Raw genomic sequence first — 17,482 nt, 5'->3', positions numbered from 1 at the left:
CCATGGATCCAACTTCATGAAGAAGCACTGACTAATCACAGAATATTATCGCTGGGCACGCTACTAACTACAGAATCCTGACCCATCATTAATAATATGTAACAAATTATCCATTTATATTCCACTAGCCCAAACCTCTCCTGCATTGGTGCAGCACCCTCTCCACCCCCCTCCCCTCTCCCCCCCTCCCTCCCCCCTCCCCTTCCCCCCTCTACTTCCCCCCTCCCCCTCCCTCCTCCCCCTCCCTCCTCCCATCTCCCTCCCCCTCCCCCCACTCCATCCCCTTCAACCCCCCTTATCCCTCCTCCCTCCTCCCTCCCTCGGAGATAGATTCAAACTTTAAAATGTGAATAACTTTAAAAATATAACACCGATTTCAATGAAACGTCTTCCATTAGCACCAAAGGGACGACGGTGAGTAAGGTGGGCCTAAACTTGTCGTGCTATCGGTAACCGTTTTGGCTCTAGTTCAGGAACAAACAAACAAACAAACGAGAGTTTTAGTATATAGATGGGAAAATAATTAAGATGCACACAAAATGCTGGAGTAACTCAGCGTGACAGGCAGCATTTCTGGAGAGAAGGAATGGGTAACGTTTTGGGTCAAGACCCTTCTTCAAACATAATTATATTGTTTTATATCAGAGAGCTGTTAAAAAAAATTAAAAATTAAAAACATGCCAACATCTGTTAATTTTACTTGACTTTCACCAATAATCAATCACCTTACCTGTTTTTTAATGTTTGAAACACACCATTAAAATTACATGGGAATGGTAATAGTTGAAACATCTACATTCACAGTTAGTAATCACTGTGCATGAGGCTTTATTCTGCTTAAGTTCTGCTTAACATGTGATGAGGGTTTGATGGCACTAGGCATGTACTCGCTGGAGTATAAAAGAAAGAGGGGGCACCTCATTGAAACGTGCCGAATAGTGAAAGGCTTGGATAGAGTGGATGTGGAGTGGATGTTTCCACTAGTGGGAGATTCTAGGACTAGAGGTCATAGCCTCAGAATTAAAGGATGTTCTTTTAGGAAGGAGATGAGGAATTTCTTTAGTCAGAGGGTGGTAAATCTGTGGAATTCTTTGCCACAGAAGGCTGTGGAGGCCGCCAGTGGATATTTTTAAGGCAGATAGATAGATTCTTGATTAATACGGGTGTCAGAGATTATGGGGAGAAAGCAAGAGAATGGGGTTAGGAGGGAGAGATAGATCAGCCATGATTGAATGGCGGAGTAGACTTGATGGGCCGAATGGCATAATTCTGCTCCTATCACTTATGACTTTATGATCTATGCTTAAACACTGCAAGATGAAAGTGCACTTTGGAATATAAAAATGATTTTAACACATACGTGGTTCAGTCCAGATCAGTAAAGCACTTTGATATGGCTGTGGCGTAGCTCAATGGCATGTCGAGTCCCACAACTGGCCCCATCATACTCAGCCAACTTGTGATGTAATTTACATTCCTAAACAAACGAAACAGCAATTCAACATGCATTGTCTTCAAAACAAAAGAGAGAGATATCATACGTGTTATCAGGGACTGCAATTTAAAAATATTTTTGCTCTCTGTCACGGCAGTTTTAAACAAAACCTTGGGCGACGCAAAAAAGTGTATGCTTTACATTATCACATCAAACTACCACGAATAAACTGGACATTTTCAAAGACGTTATAATGAATTACAAAGGGATTGCCTGCGTGACAGCATGGCTTATACAGCCTGCAGTGTTCCGAATCCTATTGTCAGTAACCTCTTGAAATGTGTTTCCAATCAGCAGAAACCAGTCACATTTTTAGACGTCTAAGAGGCAGAGTTTCGGTCCTACAATGCTTCCTCTTTCATTGCATTTTTTTCCCCTTACTCACCAGTATCGTCCACTCCCCTTTCCTGGAGGGATTTACTCCTTGCTGGGAGAAGACGTAGTGGGCAAGGCTAACCTCCAGGGTCTTGCTCAGATGCCCGTTGTTCACATCTACCAACATCTAGGCACAGCCTATTTCACCATTTGGGAGGGATTAGCAGGGGGAGATGGGATAAATCTATTCTGTCCTTTAACACCAACCAGACACTCTCACTTCTCACAGGCATTACTGAACAATGATCTAGACCAATACGCCCAGCCAAGTTCCTACGTATTAACCCAGGTGAACTGGCAACCAAATACAGTGGATTTCTGCTATGGCTAAGATGGACTGGTTCAGCAGAGACCAACATCAAATCTGTCCATTTCCTGTTCTTTGATGGATAAACATGAAGATTATTGAGGGTAATTTCCCAATTAGGTTTCCAAAATCTTTCTACTAAACTAGCAAGTTCTACACAGCCAAAGAAACGGGACGGCATGGTGGTGCAGCGGTCGAGTTGCTGCCTTACTCCACTCGTCACTTTCATTTCATGTTTCGTGTATCTTGTGTTTTATGACTGTTGGCAGACCAATTTCCCTCCTGGGATAATTAAAGTTCTGCCATATCATATCATATCATTATAGCGCCAGTGACCCGGGTTGGCTACTGACTACGGATGCTGTCTGTACATTCTCCCTGGGACCACGTGGGTTTTCTCCGGGTGATCTGGTTTCCTTCGACACTCCAAAGACGTGCAGGTTTGTAGATTAATTGGCTTCGCTAAAAATTTAGAAATTGTCCCAAATGTGTGTAGGATACTGAAAGTGTAGGGGGATCGCTGGTCGGCGCGGACGTGGTGGCCAGAGGCCCTGTTTCCGCTAAACTGAACGAAAAAAATAGCTTTAGACTTGCCCATCCTACAGAGCAACCGCACCTTGGACATGTGGTTCCTGAAAGTACAATTCTTCTTTTAATAAAGTATAATTCTACTTAGAAGGATGTGGAAAACAATATTCGTATATGTAGTTACTGGAGGAAACACCATGAAAGTGCACCTTTACTTGGACACAACTTGAAACAGAAAACAAGATGGCAAGCTACTACACGCCCTCTGCAATCACTAATGTATCAGAATGATGAGAACAGGTGAGCAGACCAGGTGGATCTTGTGTAGGAAGGAACTGCAGATGCTGGTGTAAACCGAAGATAGACACAAAATGATGGAGTAATTCAGCGGGACAGGCAGCATCTCTGGAGAGAAGGAATGGGTGACGTTTTGGGTCGAGACCTTCAGACCAGATATTGTCTTGCTTTCACCATCTCCATGGGAACGGAGCTCCTCGTCACTCTTTCCTCGCTACCTGACCAAGGTTGAACATTTTCCCTCCTAAATGTAACGGCACAAATCTCACCATTTAATTGTGCCTTTTTATAAAGAAATATTACTCAAGTTGGAGACAAATGATTGGAAGCATACTATACATTTTTGGGATTCATCCATTAATGGATTCACATTTTTCACGTTCAACTTTTGCTATTTTAATACTTAAATCATTTAACACAGTATATACAATTGTTCATATAATAAACCAAGGAAGTTCACCTTCATGCAATATGCAATGACAGCTTTCAGGAAACAAGTTCATCCACTAAATTCAGCTGAACATTTTTTTGTTTATTTAATAAACAATTATTATAATATTGAAGCAAATATCAAAGTGTCTTAGAGTCATACAGCATGGAAACAGGTCCCTCGGCCCAACTTGCCCACACCGACCAACATGTCCCATGTACACTAGTTCCACCTACCTGTGTTTGGCCCATATGTTCTTGTTTATTTATTAACCTCTGTCTTTCTTATTCATAAGATCATAAGATCATAAGTGATAGGAGCAGAATAAGACCATTTGGCCCATCGTCTACCCCGCCATTCAATCATGCCTGATCTATCTCTCCCTCCTAACCTTCTCCCCATAACCACTCACGCCCGTATACACATACTACATCTTTCGCTGCCACAGATATCAAAACCTGACCCCCAGTGCCTTCACTCACTGATACATTCACAAAATAATCAATCTGCCACCGCATGACATCAAAGCAGCTTTCACCCCAGTGGTATGAATATTGGCTTCTCTAACTTCAGGTAACCGCTGCTTTCCCTCTCTCTCCACCCCTCCCTTCCCTAGTTCTCGCACCAGTCTGACTGTTCCCTGATTAACTGCTCCTTGCCAACAATGATCTATTCGACATTTTCCTTCAACCTCACTTCTTTTGATGTCTCGTTTTCACACCTTACCCTTCCTTATCTCTGTGTCACCCTCTCCCCTGACTCTCAGTCTGAAGAATGGTCTCGACTTGAAACGTCACCCATTCCTTCTCTCCAGAGATGCTGCCTGTCCCGCTGAGTTACTCCAGCATTTTGTGTCTATTTCAGGGAAGGATATGTTGATATTCTAGGGCACGATGATTGTAAATCAGAGGTGGTTTGTGTGTCTTGAAAAACATTAAGATGGATAAGTTCCCAGGTTCTGATGTTGTCTACCCCATGATACTGAGGAATGCAAGAGAGGAGATTTAGTGAATGCAGATGTGGGAACCTTGAGCAACAAACAAAGTGCTTGAAAAAACTCAAGCATCTGCGGAGGGAATGGACAGGTAACATTTGGGTCTTGACTGTTCTTCAGAGAGGAAAATTATTCGAGAAGATTTCAAGTGACAACTTTTACATACATGTGGGCAGTGGATACTGTCTACATGGACTTTAGGAAAGCATTTGACAAGGTCTTTAGACAATTAAATTGTATTGGACCCAGTATGAGGTGGTAAGTTAGATCCAAAATTAGCTTGGTCACTGAAGACAGAGGGTTGTGGTGGAGATGTGTTTTTGTGACTGGAGTACATGCTCCAATCAGCATCAATGGTGCTGAAGTGGAAATGGTTGAGAGCTTCAAGTTCCTTGCCAAAAATATTTACCAATGATCTGACGTGGACCTACCACATTGATGCGACAGGTAAGAAGACGCACCAACGCCTCTATCTCTTGAAGAGGCTGAGGACTATTAGTATTCTCCAATGACTCTTACAAAAATTCTACAGATCCATCATAGAAAGCACACTAGTGGGTTGCATCGCAGCTTGGTTTGAGAACAGCAAGAAATTGCAGAGAGTTGTAGATATAGCTCAGTCCACCACACAGACCAAACTTCCCATCACACTTTACGTTACCTTGGAAAAGCAGGCGACATAGTCAGACGTCCCTTTCTCGTCATTCCTTTTCCCTGCTTACATACGACAGAAGGTACAGAAGCTTGAAAGTGTGCGCCACCAGACTACTTCCTCTCTGTTATCAGGCTTCTGAATGGTCCTTACATAAGCTCGGGTTTTGTCCGATTCACCGCTACCTCATTGGGGACAATGGACAGTCTATGGACTTGATGGACCACAATGCTGAGAACTATATTCTTCACTATGTATGTTCCCCTTTGCTCTATCTATTGTACTTTAATTTAACTTGGTTGTATTTATGTGTAGTATATCTGATCTTTTTTGTATATCTGATTTTCATGTATATCTGATCTTTGGGTAGCATGCAAAAACACAGCTTCTCACTGTTCCTCAGTACACGTGATAATAATAAACCTACACCTAGGTCTCTCTCAAAATAATTCATTCATTTTACTTTTGCATCTCTGCTACTTCCTGATGTAGTTACGAATAGTTACTGTCGAATTAACAAATTAATAATGATGAGTGCCCTTGCTTCATTCAGCATATTATAAACAAAAACTGGAAATCAAAATCTGCTTATGCTGGAAATCTGAAATAAATGATAAAGGAAGTCTCTTTAACATTAAATGTTAACTCCGTTTCTCTTTCCACAGATGCTGCCTAACCTGTTAAGTGTTTCCAACATTATCTGGTTTTATTCGGCGACACAGTGGTAGAGTTGCTGCCTTACAGCGCCAGAGACCCGAGGTCCTTCTGCAGTTGTACCGGGCCCTGGTGAGACCGCACCTGGAGTACTGTGTGCAGTTTTGGTCTCCAAATTTGAGGAAGGATATTCTTGCTATTGAGGGCGTGCAGCGTAGGTTCACTAGGTTAATTCCCGGAATGGCGGGACTGTCGTATGTTGAAAGGCTGGAGCAATTAGGCTTGTATACACTGGAATTTAGAAGGATGAGGGGGGATCTCATTGAAACATATAAGATAATTAGGGGATTGGACACATTAGAGGCAGGAAACATGTTCCCAATGTTGGGGGAGTCCAGAACAAGGGGCCACAGTTTAAGAATAAGGGGTATGCCATTTAGAACGGAGATGAGGAAGAACCTTTTCAGTCAGAGAGTGGTGAAGGTGTGGAATTCTCTGCCTCAGAAGGCAGTGGAGGCCAGTTCGTTGGATGCTTTCAAGAGAGAGCTGGATAGAGCTCTTAAGGATAGCAGAGTGAGGGGGTATGGGGAGAAGGCAGGAACGGGGTACTGATTGAGAGTGATCAGCCATGATCGCATTGAATGGCGGTGCTGGCTCGAAGGGCTGAATGGCCTACTCCTGCACCTATTGTCTATTGTCTATTGTCTGACTGTGGGTTCTGTCTGTATGGAGTTTGTATGTTCTCCCTGTGACCACGTGGGTTTTCTCCGGGTGCTCCAGTTTCTTCGCACACTCCAAAGTCGTACAGGTTTGTAGGCTAATTGGCTTCTGTAAATTATCCCTAGTGTGTCTAGTATAGATCTAGTGCATGAGTAATTGTTGGTCAATGGAGACTCGGGCCGAAGGGCCTGTTTCCATGCTGTATTTCTTAAGGTCTACTGTGAAATAAAAATTAAAGGTTTACAATATTACTGTGGAAAACTGATCAGAATGCTGCACTTGGAAAATAGATTCCTCTGAATTAGGACTGTAAGGCTATTTCTAAATACATTTTTAAAATATATTATCCAAAGTAGCTTGCGGCAGACAGAAATTTGGATTTTTTTCTATGTGTTTGGAGTCTATCAATCTTAAACTATGCAATACAGAAAGCATTACGGTGCTAAATAATGCTGGCTGATTTATTAAGCAGGCTCTGAAATTATGTTGGTGATTACTAGCATATGAACATGAAGACATTATTCAGTTTATCCTAAATAGGTTAGTACATCTACCAAAGCAACACAACGTAATTTGAGACAACCACATTAAATGTTTGTACTCAAATATCTAATGGCGTAGTGTCAATTCTTGAATTAAGCGCGTAATTTATCATTGAAATTCTGTTTTTCTCCCTGGTATTTTACATTATGTTCATGCAATTGTCCATCTTCCTCAGGGATTTAATTACAATGAGATTCTATTGTAAGCTCAAGGCTGCAAAGTAACTAAATCAAACAAGAGTATAACCAGTTCAAGAACAAAAATAAGATTCCACAAAATGGTGTATAAGATGCAGGAATATTCTGAACCTTCCAGTCTGCATTCATGAATGTTAGCAGGAAACAATTCCAAAATGGTGATTTATAGACGAGGTACAATTAGTTTTTGGGATAAAATAATACCAAATGTAAAATGACACTGCAAGATCATGATAATTTTGCCGCAGAGAAATAACCTTATCACAGGAGAACCTCTTGAACTTTTCATTACACAGAATATGAGCAATCTAATTGTGTACTACACTGTTATGGCATAAAAACCTGATGCTATACTTCTCAACAGGCAGAACATTTACACATGGTCAAGCTCATCTGCGCCTTCACTATCTGCAAAGGTCATTGATCAGTCTGAGACAATGGACAAGGACCAGAGGACATACGCCTCTGGTGAAGGTGAAGGGGAAAAGATTAAATAGGAATCTGAGGGGTAACTTTTTCACACAAAGGGTGGTAGGTGTATGGAACAAGCTGCCAGAGGAGGTAGTCGAGGCAGGAACTATCCCAACGTTTAAGAAACGGTTGGACAGGTACATGGATAGGACAGGTTTGAAGGGATATGGACCAAGTGCAGGCAGGTGGGACTCATGTAGCCGGGACATGTTGGCCAGTGTAGGCAAGTTGGGCCGAAGGGCCTGTTTCCACATTGTATCACTCTACGACGAGTTAAGAGATATTAAAGTCAACTAGTCAATACCCATCAAAACGAGTTCCGCTTCACAAAAAAAGAAATTCTGAATAGTGAAGTCCAGTGTCATCATGGAATTCATATAGTGGTTAAGCTCACTCAGCAGGCAATCGATGGACATGCTACCCGACCCACAAGTACTTTACCATTGTGTGTTTAGTTTTGGTAAACCAGCATCTGCAGTTCTTGCATCTCCTGTAGGCATTCAATACAACCGCAGACCTCCCAACATTTGATTTTACAAATTCAGAATTTTGATGTCCAAAATTCATAATTTTACATCAAAATTCATAATATGGCGTGTAATGCAACTTTTCAGCAAAAAAAAGTATGCACTCCAAATGCGCCTTCGCGTTGCGCTACATTCATGTGTGAAAAACGACTATTATTTCCAACAGTCTGTAGTTCTTGGACTACATGTACAATGTCAGGCCTATCATGAGTATATTCTGCTATTTATAAAAAGGTTATTGAACAAAAATACTTTTTACAACACAAAGAAAAAATTGTTTTGTTTTGTTTTCTCTATTTTGCTTTTTCCATACACAAAATGTATGACTAAGTTATGAAGAAAGAGTTTCATTTAAAACTGCACATACCTAAATTTTCATTGAAGACATACTTGCTCCAGTGGTCTTCAAAAGCAAATCACAAGTCCATGTCCTCCCCCCACACCCCTCCCTCACCACTCTCCAAGGTAGTGAGGTGAGACCGGGCCAGCAGCGAGGTGAGTCGAGGCCAGCGGCGAAGCGGGGTGGGGCCAGCGGCGAGGCGAGGCGGGGCCACCGGCGAGGCGAGGCCAACGGCGAGGCGAGACGAGGCGAGACCAACGGCGAGGCGTGACTGGGCCAACGGCGAGGCGAGGCGAGGCCAGCGGCGGGGCGGGGCGGGGCGAGAGGCAGGGCAGGCGGCGAGGCATGTGTTTTGCGGAAAAATGTGAGGTGAAATCGGAATGGTGGAAATGAAATAAGAAAGTGGAAAACTTTCCGCCAAATTTGGAAGGGTTGGGAGGTCTGCAACCGGTAAATATATGGATGGTACTTATGACAAATGAATGGAAAATTTGCAAAAAACAACGAAAAAGAGTTTCAAGCACAGTACAGTCTTGCTGGCCTTTAGACATAAAATGCTGGAGTAACTCAGCGGGACAGGCAGTATCTCTGGCGAGAAGAAATGGGTGAAGTTTCAGGTCAAGATCCTTCTGGACTTTACACTGGAGAAGTTAACACTCAGATCCTGCACCTGGTCAGATCTATGTGTTTTAATTCATTAAGTTTCCAGTAATAAAACTTAAATTTTAAGTTTAACTAGACCAAGTGGACCCGTTGGGCCCAAACCTCTCCTGCATTGGTGCAGCACCCTCTCCTCCCTGCCTCCCCTCTCTCCCCCCTCCTCTCTCTCCCCCCTCCCCTCTCTCCCCCCCTCCCCTCCCCCCTTCCCACACTCCATTCCCCTCAACCCCCCTTACCTTCCTCATCCCCCCTCCCTCCACACCCCCTCCCTCCACTCCCCCTCCCCTCACCCCCCTCCCCCCACCCCCCTCCTTCCCTCCCTCCCCCCTCCCGCCCTAGGAGATAGATTTAAACTTTAAAATGTGAATAACTTTAAAAACATAACACCGATTTCAATGAAATTTCTTCCATTAGCACTAAAGAGACGACGGTAAGGTGGGCCTAAAATTGTCACACTATCGTGTACCGTTTTGGCTATAGTTCAGGAACAAACAAACAAACAAACGAGAGTTTTAGTATATAGATGACTTACTTCCCCTTTAAGAGTTTTTAAATTGTCCTAAATGTCAGAAACATTTAAAACTTAAAATCAACAACAGCTTTTGCAGCAGGCAAAGCCCTGTTCCGAGAAAAGAACCAGCTATACTGGTTTTCTCCACCTGGAGGAGCTGCAAGCATCCATTCCGGATGGGAATCCAGGATCAGAAAGATGCGGTACTTCTTGTAATAAATTTCCAATTTGCAGACCAAAATGAAGGGAAATATTGAATTTCACACCCATTTTTAAATATGCCGTTAGTATAGTCTACAGAATTGAGAACTTAACCTTTAGTTATATTTTTTAAGGTGCAGTAGCAAAGAGCAAATTCGTGACCTTCCACTATTTAAGGAAATAATTTGAAATTGAACCTTTGACTTTACTATAACAACTGATGGGAGGATACAATTACAGTTGACAATTGTTGCATAGGTAGCTGCTGGTTTTCATGTGGGGTCCTCGGAGTGTATAAAGTTTATAATGGAAAGCAAATTCCTTCTCCAGGTCCCACTGCAACCATCCCTGACCACTAAGCCTTCTGTAATTGAAGACCACGTTTGGTCTTGTTAAGTAAATATGAAATACGTGTTCAGCATGATGTCTCTGCAACTTCCTGTTGTCATGGTTTTTAGTTTAGTTTTTGTTTATAGATACAGCGTGGAAACAGGCCCTTCAGCCCACCGAGTCCGCACCGACCAACGATCCCTGCACACTTACACTATCCTACACACACAAGGGACAATTTACATTTATACCAAGCCAATTAACCTACAAACCTGTACGTATTTGGAGTGTGGGAGGAAACCGAAGATCTCGGAGAAAACCCACGCAGGTCACGGGGAGAACGTACAAAGTCCGTCCAGACAGCGCCCGTAGTCGGGATCAAACCCGGGTCTCTGGCTCTGCAAGCGCTGTAAGGCAGCAACTCTACCGCTGCGCCACAGTGCCACACTTTTATTTTTATTTTTTTCCATTATACTCACTAACATTTAAAAATACTGACAGAAATTTACAATTCTAGACAATGCCTATCTAGTTCCACAAACAACTCAAAAACCTCCTGATAATTTTTTTAATTGATTTCTTTTCCTGCAGTAACTGAGTTTTAATTTCCAAAAGAGGATCTATACAAGCCAAGATATTTTTAAATAGTCACGTATGATGCTAACATAATTAAACTTATCTACCAAATAGTTGGTTTTATTAAAGTTTTTGCCTGAAGGCCTTAATTTCTTTCAAAATCACTGGGCTTGGATTTTCTCTCTTTTTCCAAGGACATGATTCTGGATTGAAATTAGATATTATAGTCTGAACGTACGTGGATCCCAATTAGTGCAGTTAGCTGCTCTAATATTTTTCTCCATCTTTTGCCCAATTCCTTTTCTTCAATTCATTTTTAAATGAATAAGCGAACACATTTCATAAGCTTAATTGAGATTAAAAATTGTGATCCGTTTTTGAAAGAGAAGATAGACTCAGTGCTTCCGACAGCATTTCTGGAGAAAGGTAATCATTGACAATTCGGGTCGAGACTTTCAGAAATATGGTTATGTGCGTAAATGGGAGAAAATAGCTGCAATAATTATGCACTTTTCATGGGTTTTGTCGTCTATTCTGTAAACCTTGGAAAGCGTTGAGCCGGGCTGGAGCTGGAGAAAGGAACCCTGCACGCATTCAACATACATTTTTGTGCCACGTATAACAGTCTTTCCTGAAAGAAGTCTCTGCACATTTATCTGCAATACCCTCAAAAGATCTGAGATTAGTAATCAGGCGCCCATGCACTAGAGGAGTCAATAAGTGCTCTTACTTCAAGTGCAGCATACAGTTGAAACAGCTTTACAGTCTACATATTAACTGCTCAATGTGTTATCAATCACAGAGGCTCGAGCCAGCCTAACGGCAGGTCAGTTCTCAACTGCTGCTGACTGATAAACGTTACCATATGTAGCTAATCTTGTTTGTCGCACACCCTGCAAGAGCACCTTCTGGCCCCAAGGGTCCAATTTCTTGGATGAGTTTCAGTGGATAAAAAATTTGTTCTCAAAAAAAGAAAATCCAAAGCTGGCATATACTTGGCTTAGAGGTTAAAATTGCACAAAAGAAATGGGTTCTTCAGTGATAATGAGGAGATATCCAATGGCTACCAGGAGAAATGTTTACTTTAGCTTGAGCTTATGAAAATTTAAAATTGAACCATTTCATGCTGAATTCATTGTACCCTATAAAAGTAAATGAAGGAGCATGCATGTTGCCAACGCTGTCCTCGTTTTACAGCAATTGCAGATTTAGCTCTTAGGGGTAAGGGAATCAAGGGATATGGGGAAAAAACAGGAACGGGGTACTGATTTTGGATGATCAGCCATGATCATATTGAATGGCGGTGCTGAAAGGGTTGAATGGCCTACTCCTGCACCTATTTTTCTATGTTCTATGTTTCTAACCCAAGATGGATCCTGCTCAAGATATCTCCCTGGTGTTGAAGGTTCAAATGCGTGTGGACTAACCCTGAAGCAAAAACCCCCTAACCCCTAACTCAGTGGAAAACTATGAGCCTCGTAGCTACGCAAAGTAGGCTCAATCGAGTGCAGCAAAGTAACCTTTCCCGAGCTGAAGCCAAGGTGAAAGTCTGCTTCAATATAATCAAACTAAATCTGTGGGATATGCTAGTTGAATGAAACTTTATTGTCACATGTACCTAGCAACAGTGAAATTCTTTGTTTTTGCATACAATCTAGCAGACCTCACCCAGGTAGTGCACAAAGAGTCTGGCGCCAACAAAGTTACACAAAGTTCACCGAGCAGTCTATATCCCCCACCGCTCCCCTCCCCCAAGGTGTCCCCCAAGGTTCAGTTCTCGGCCCCCTCCTCTTCATCCTGTACCTGTTCCCCCTTGGTCAATTAATCCGCCGTCATGGTCTCAAGTTCCACTGCTTCGCCGATGATATCCAGCTCCTCATCTCCACCAAGTCAATCTCCACCACCACACACTCTACCCTGACAAACTGCATCACTGAAATAAAATCTTGGCTTCAATCCAATTTCCTCAAACTCAACTGCGACAAATCTGAATTCATCATCATTGGTCCAAAAACGCTCACCAAATCCACCCAAAACTTCACCCTCAATATGATGGTTTCCCAGTATCCACCTCCCCTCACATCCGGAATCTTGGAATCATCTTTGATCAAACCCTCTCCTTCGACAAACACATCAAACACATCACCAAGACAGCCTTCTTCCACCTCAAAAACATCGTCCGTCTCCGTCCATCCCTCTCCTCCACAGCTGCAGAAACCCTCATCCACGCCTTCATCACCTCCCGTCTGGACTACTGCAACAGCCTCCTCTATGGTTCACCCTCAAAAATCATCAATAAACTCCAATACATCCAAAACTCCGCTGCCCGTCTACTCACCCACTCCCCGATCCGTGACCATATCACCCCCGTCCTTTACAAGCTCCACTGGCTCCCCGTCCCCCAGAGAATCCAGTACAAAATCCTCCTCATGACCTACAAAGCCCTCCATAACCTGGCCCCATCCTACCTGACTGACCTCCTCCACAGACACACTCCCACCCGTACCCTCTGCTCTGCTGCTGCTAACCTCCTGTCCCCCCCCCCCATCCGGACCAAACTCAGATCCTGGGGGGACAGGGCTTTCTCCATCGCTGCTCCCACACTCTGGAACTCACTACCCCAAACCGTCAGAGACTCCTCCTCACTCACCACATTCAAAACATCACTGAAGTCTCACCTGTTCAGCACTGCCTTCAACCACTGACTGTCACCTCACCTTCTTTTTCCTTTTCTGTTCGTTTACTTATTTATCTATTTATTTTCTTCTCTATGTTTTAGTAAACCCTGTAAAGCGTCTTTGAGTGTTTAGAAAAGCGCTATATAAATGTAATGCATTATTATTATTATTATTATTATTATTATATTTCCTTGCAGCGGTGAACCAGGCCTGTCGCCACAGGAGGCGGCAGGGTACGTCCCCTCCCCCCACCCCCGGCGCGTCCCACTTCGATCTCGGCCTCTCCCAGCTGGGTCCCCCCTTCGATCTTCCGTTCACGTTGTTGGGGTAAATGTTCTACCCAGGGAATGCCACTAAGTCTAGAGCCAACTGATGTTTCAGCCACCCAAAAATCCACAAGTCAATGGCCAAATTCATAATTTTCTTTGGAGCCACTCAAGCTAGTGAAAACATGGACAACTTTCAGGTTAAACGATCTGTGACATTATGCCTTAAGGCAGATGCAGGAGAAAGGTTGCCATATTTCAGTTCAGTTTTCGTCCCACACTGACACAAAGTTGATGCCATCTCATTTGTACCCTAATAACATATAATGAAGTAACCTATACTTACAGTGTCCCCCATAATATTTGGGACAAAGACCCATCATTTATTTATTTGCCTCTGTACTCCATAATTTGAGATTTGTAATAGAAAAGATCATTGTGGTTAAAGTGCACATTGTCAGATTTTATTAAAGGGTATTTTTATACATTTTGGTTCACGATGTAGAAATTACAGCTGTGTTTATACATAGTCCATCTATTTCAGGGCACCATAATGTATGGGACACATGGCTTCACAGGTGTTTGTAATTGCTCAGGTATGTTTAAATGCCTCCTTCATGCAGGTATAAGAGAGATCTCAGCACCTAGTCTTTCCTCCAGTCTTTCCATCACCTTTGGAAACCTGTTTTGCTGTTGATCAACATGAGGACCAAAGTTGTGCCAATGAAAGTCAAAGAAACCATTATGAGACTGAGAAACAAGAATAAAACTGTTAGAGACATCAGCCAAACCTTAGGCTTACCTAAATCAACTGTTTGGAACATCATTAAGAAGAAAGAGAGCACTGGTGAGCTTACTAATCGCAAAGGGACAGGCAGGCCAAGGAAGACCTCCACAGCTGATGACAGAAGAATTCTATAATTTAAAAAAATCCCCAAGCACCTGTCCGACAGACCAGAAACACTCTTCAGAAGTCAGGTGTGGATTCCGCACTGTCCGCAGAAGACGTCATGAACAGAAATACAAAGGCAAACCATTGGTTAGCCGCAAAAATAGGATGTCCAGGATGGACAATAGGATGGAATAACGTCTTGTAGACAGATGAGACGAAGATTAACTTATATCAGAGTGATGGCAAGAGCAAAGTATGGAGGAGAGAAGGAATTGCCCAAGATCCAAAGCATACCACCTCATCTGTGAAACACGGTGGTGGGGGTATTATGGCCTAGGCATGTATGGCTGCTGAAGGTACTGACTCACTTATCTTCATTGATGATACAACTGCTGATGGTAGTAGCATAATGAATTATGAAGTGTATAGACACATCCTATCTGCTTAAGTTCAAACAAATGCCTCAAAACTTATTGGTCGGCGGTTCATTCTACAACAAGATAATGATCCCAAACATACTGCTAAAGCAACAAAGGAGTTTTTCAAAGCTAAAAAATGATCAATTCTTGAGCGGCCAAGTCAATCACCCGATCTGAACCCAATTGAGCATGCCTTTTATATGCTGAAGAGAAATCTGAAGGGGACTAGCCCCCAAAACAAGCATAAGATAAAGATGGCTGTGATACAGGCCTGGCAGAGCATCACCAGAGAAGACACCCAGCAACTCAGCAACTGGTGATGTCTATGAATCGCAGACTTCAAGCAGTCAATGCATGCAAAGGATATGCAACAAAATACTAAACATGACTACTTTCATTTACATGACATTGCTGTGTCCCAAACATTATGGGGCCCTGAAATGGGGGGGGGGGGGGAACTATGTATAAACACTGCTGTAATTTCTACATGGTGAAACCAAAATGTGTAAAAATGGCCTTTATTAAAATCTGACAATGTGCATTTTAACCACATGTGATTTTTTTCTATTACAAATCTCAAAGTGTGGAATACAGAGGCAAATAAATAAATGATGGGTCTTTGTCCTAAACATTATGGCGGGCACTGTACATGCGTCATGACCTTAGCATTTAATAAAGTACATTGTAATATATGGATAATTTCTAAAGTGCATCAACTGGTGATAAGCATATTTCAGTGTCAAGATACAGAAACAAAGAACACTTTATAGAAAAAAAAGCCAACAAACATTACATTTTCTAAAGCGGTTTGTAACATAACATTGATGATATTTAAATTCTGGAATAACCCAGGGTCAAACTAGCAATTCCAATGCAAGTTTAAACTGGGAGATCTGATGTGGGACCTGTGGAATTGTTTTAGAAATAGAGATATCGGAAAATGTATAATGACACAAAAGTGTTGCCAAAGTAAGTTAAAGGCCATTATTAGAAATCTGAATTGGTATTGGGATTGGTTTATTATTGTCAAGTGTAGTGAGATATAGAGAAAAACTTTGTTTTCATGCTATCCAGTCAAATCATACTACACAAGTACAATCAAGCTGTACACAAGTACAGCAGGTAGAGCAGAGAAAATCCCAGAGTGTAGAATATAGTGTTACAGCGTTAGTTACAGAGAAAGTGCAGATAAAAAAGTGCAAGGGCTGCAATGTGGCAGGTTGGGAACTCAAGACTATCCCATTACCCCATGAGAGGATTGTTCCCTAGTTTGATAAGTTGTTCCTAAATCTGGAGGTGCGTGCTTTCAAGCCCTCGCTCTTGAATTAGAATAGCAATCGATTCTACACACAGAGAACTGTAACGTATTCCATTTTGTTGTCATTGCTTCAGACTCTGCTTCTCTCCCTCTTTTGCAGGATGATGAGTCAGGAAATATAATACACTTTTTCCCAGACTACTGAGGACTAAAACTTGAAAGATCATCAATCCATGATTTTTCTACTACATGGCAGATGTATTAAAACTTGAGAACAAACAAGTAAATCTGGTTATTTTGTTGACATTTGTCAGCACATAGTCGGACCTGAGCGCATCCTTCTCTCATTCTCTACCTCGAAGACTGTTTTTGTTTAAAATACATAAAAGTTCTCCACACATTCAAAGTTATCTTTGTCTTATGCTGCTGGACAATAATTACTTCAGGATGTTTCAGCTGCTGCTTAGTTAAAGATGATGAAGCTCAAATGATAGTTAGCATGAAGGAATCAATGCTTCAACAATGAAAGCAAAAAATGTTTTTAAAAATACGCAAGTCTTATGTTTTACAATTTTGACTCAGAACACATAAGATTTATACACGGGAAGGTATCGTGTTTTATCAACAATGACTTAAATCTGTATACATAATATTTGTGACAAAGTTTAAAAATATCACTGAAACATATTAAACATTGTGTTGCTTACAAATAAGATCATAAGAGCAGCTAATAAGACCACTTATTGCCTATTGAAAAATCAGCATAGATTCTGAAAAGAGACAAAAAAAGTAACACCTGACTCTGAACAACCCACTTTTCTTTAGTTTTAGTTTTTAAAGATACAGCGCGGAAACAGGCCTTTCGGCCCACCGAGTCTGTGCCGACCGGCGATACCCGCACATTAACACTATCCTACATACACTAGGGACAATTTACACTTACACCAAGCCAATTTACCTACAAACCCGCACGTCTTTGGAGTGTGGGAGGAAACCGAAGATCTCGGAAAAAACCCACGCGGTCACAGGGAGAATGTGTAAATTCCGTGCAGTCAGCACCCGTAGTCAGGATTGAACCCGGGTCTCTGGCGCTGCAAGCACTGTAAGGCAGCAACTCTACCGCTGCACCACCTTTTGCTTTTGCTTTTGGGTTTACTCCTC

At 42.2% G+C, this 17,482-nt stretch overlaps 1 protein-coding gene across 3 annotated transcripts in view; it reads right to left on the bottom strand.

The window, feature by feature from the left end:
- atg10 (ATG10 autophagy related 10 homolog (S. cerevisiae)) overlaps nucleotides 1-17,482 on the bottom strand; it is a 232,134-nt gene that overhangs the window by 24,186 nt on the left and 190,466 nt on the right. For all 3 annotated transcript variants that reach the window (XM_078397047.1, XM_078397048.1, XM_078397049.1), the window contains exon 7: nucleotides 1,361-1,477. In XM_078397047.1, the coding sequence (XP_078253173.1) occupies nucleotides 1,366-1,477 (112 nt within the window). In that variant the 3' untranslated portion in view covers nucleotides 1,361-1,365. The remainder of the gene's footprint in view (nucleotides 1-1,360; nucleotides 1,478-17,482) is intronic.

Source organism: Rhinoraja longicauda, chromosome 3 (genome assembly GCF_053455715.1).
Source record: "Rhinoraja longicauda isolate Sanriku21f chromosome 3, sRhiLon1.1, whole genome shotgun sequence".
In the NCBI taxonomy this organism is placed as follows: Eukaryota; Metazoa; Chordata; class Chondrichthyes; order Rajiformes; family Arhynchobatidae; genus Rhinoraja; species Rhinoraja longicauda.
Note: the sequence above shows the minus strand (reverse complement) of the source record. Positions and strands in the feature narration are given on the sequence as shown.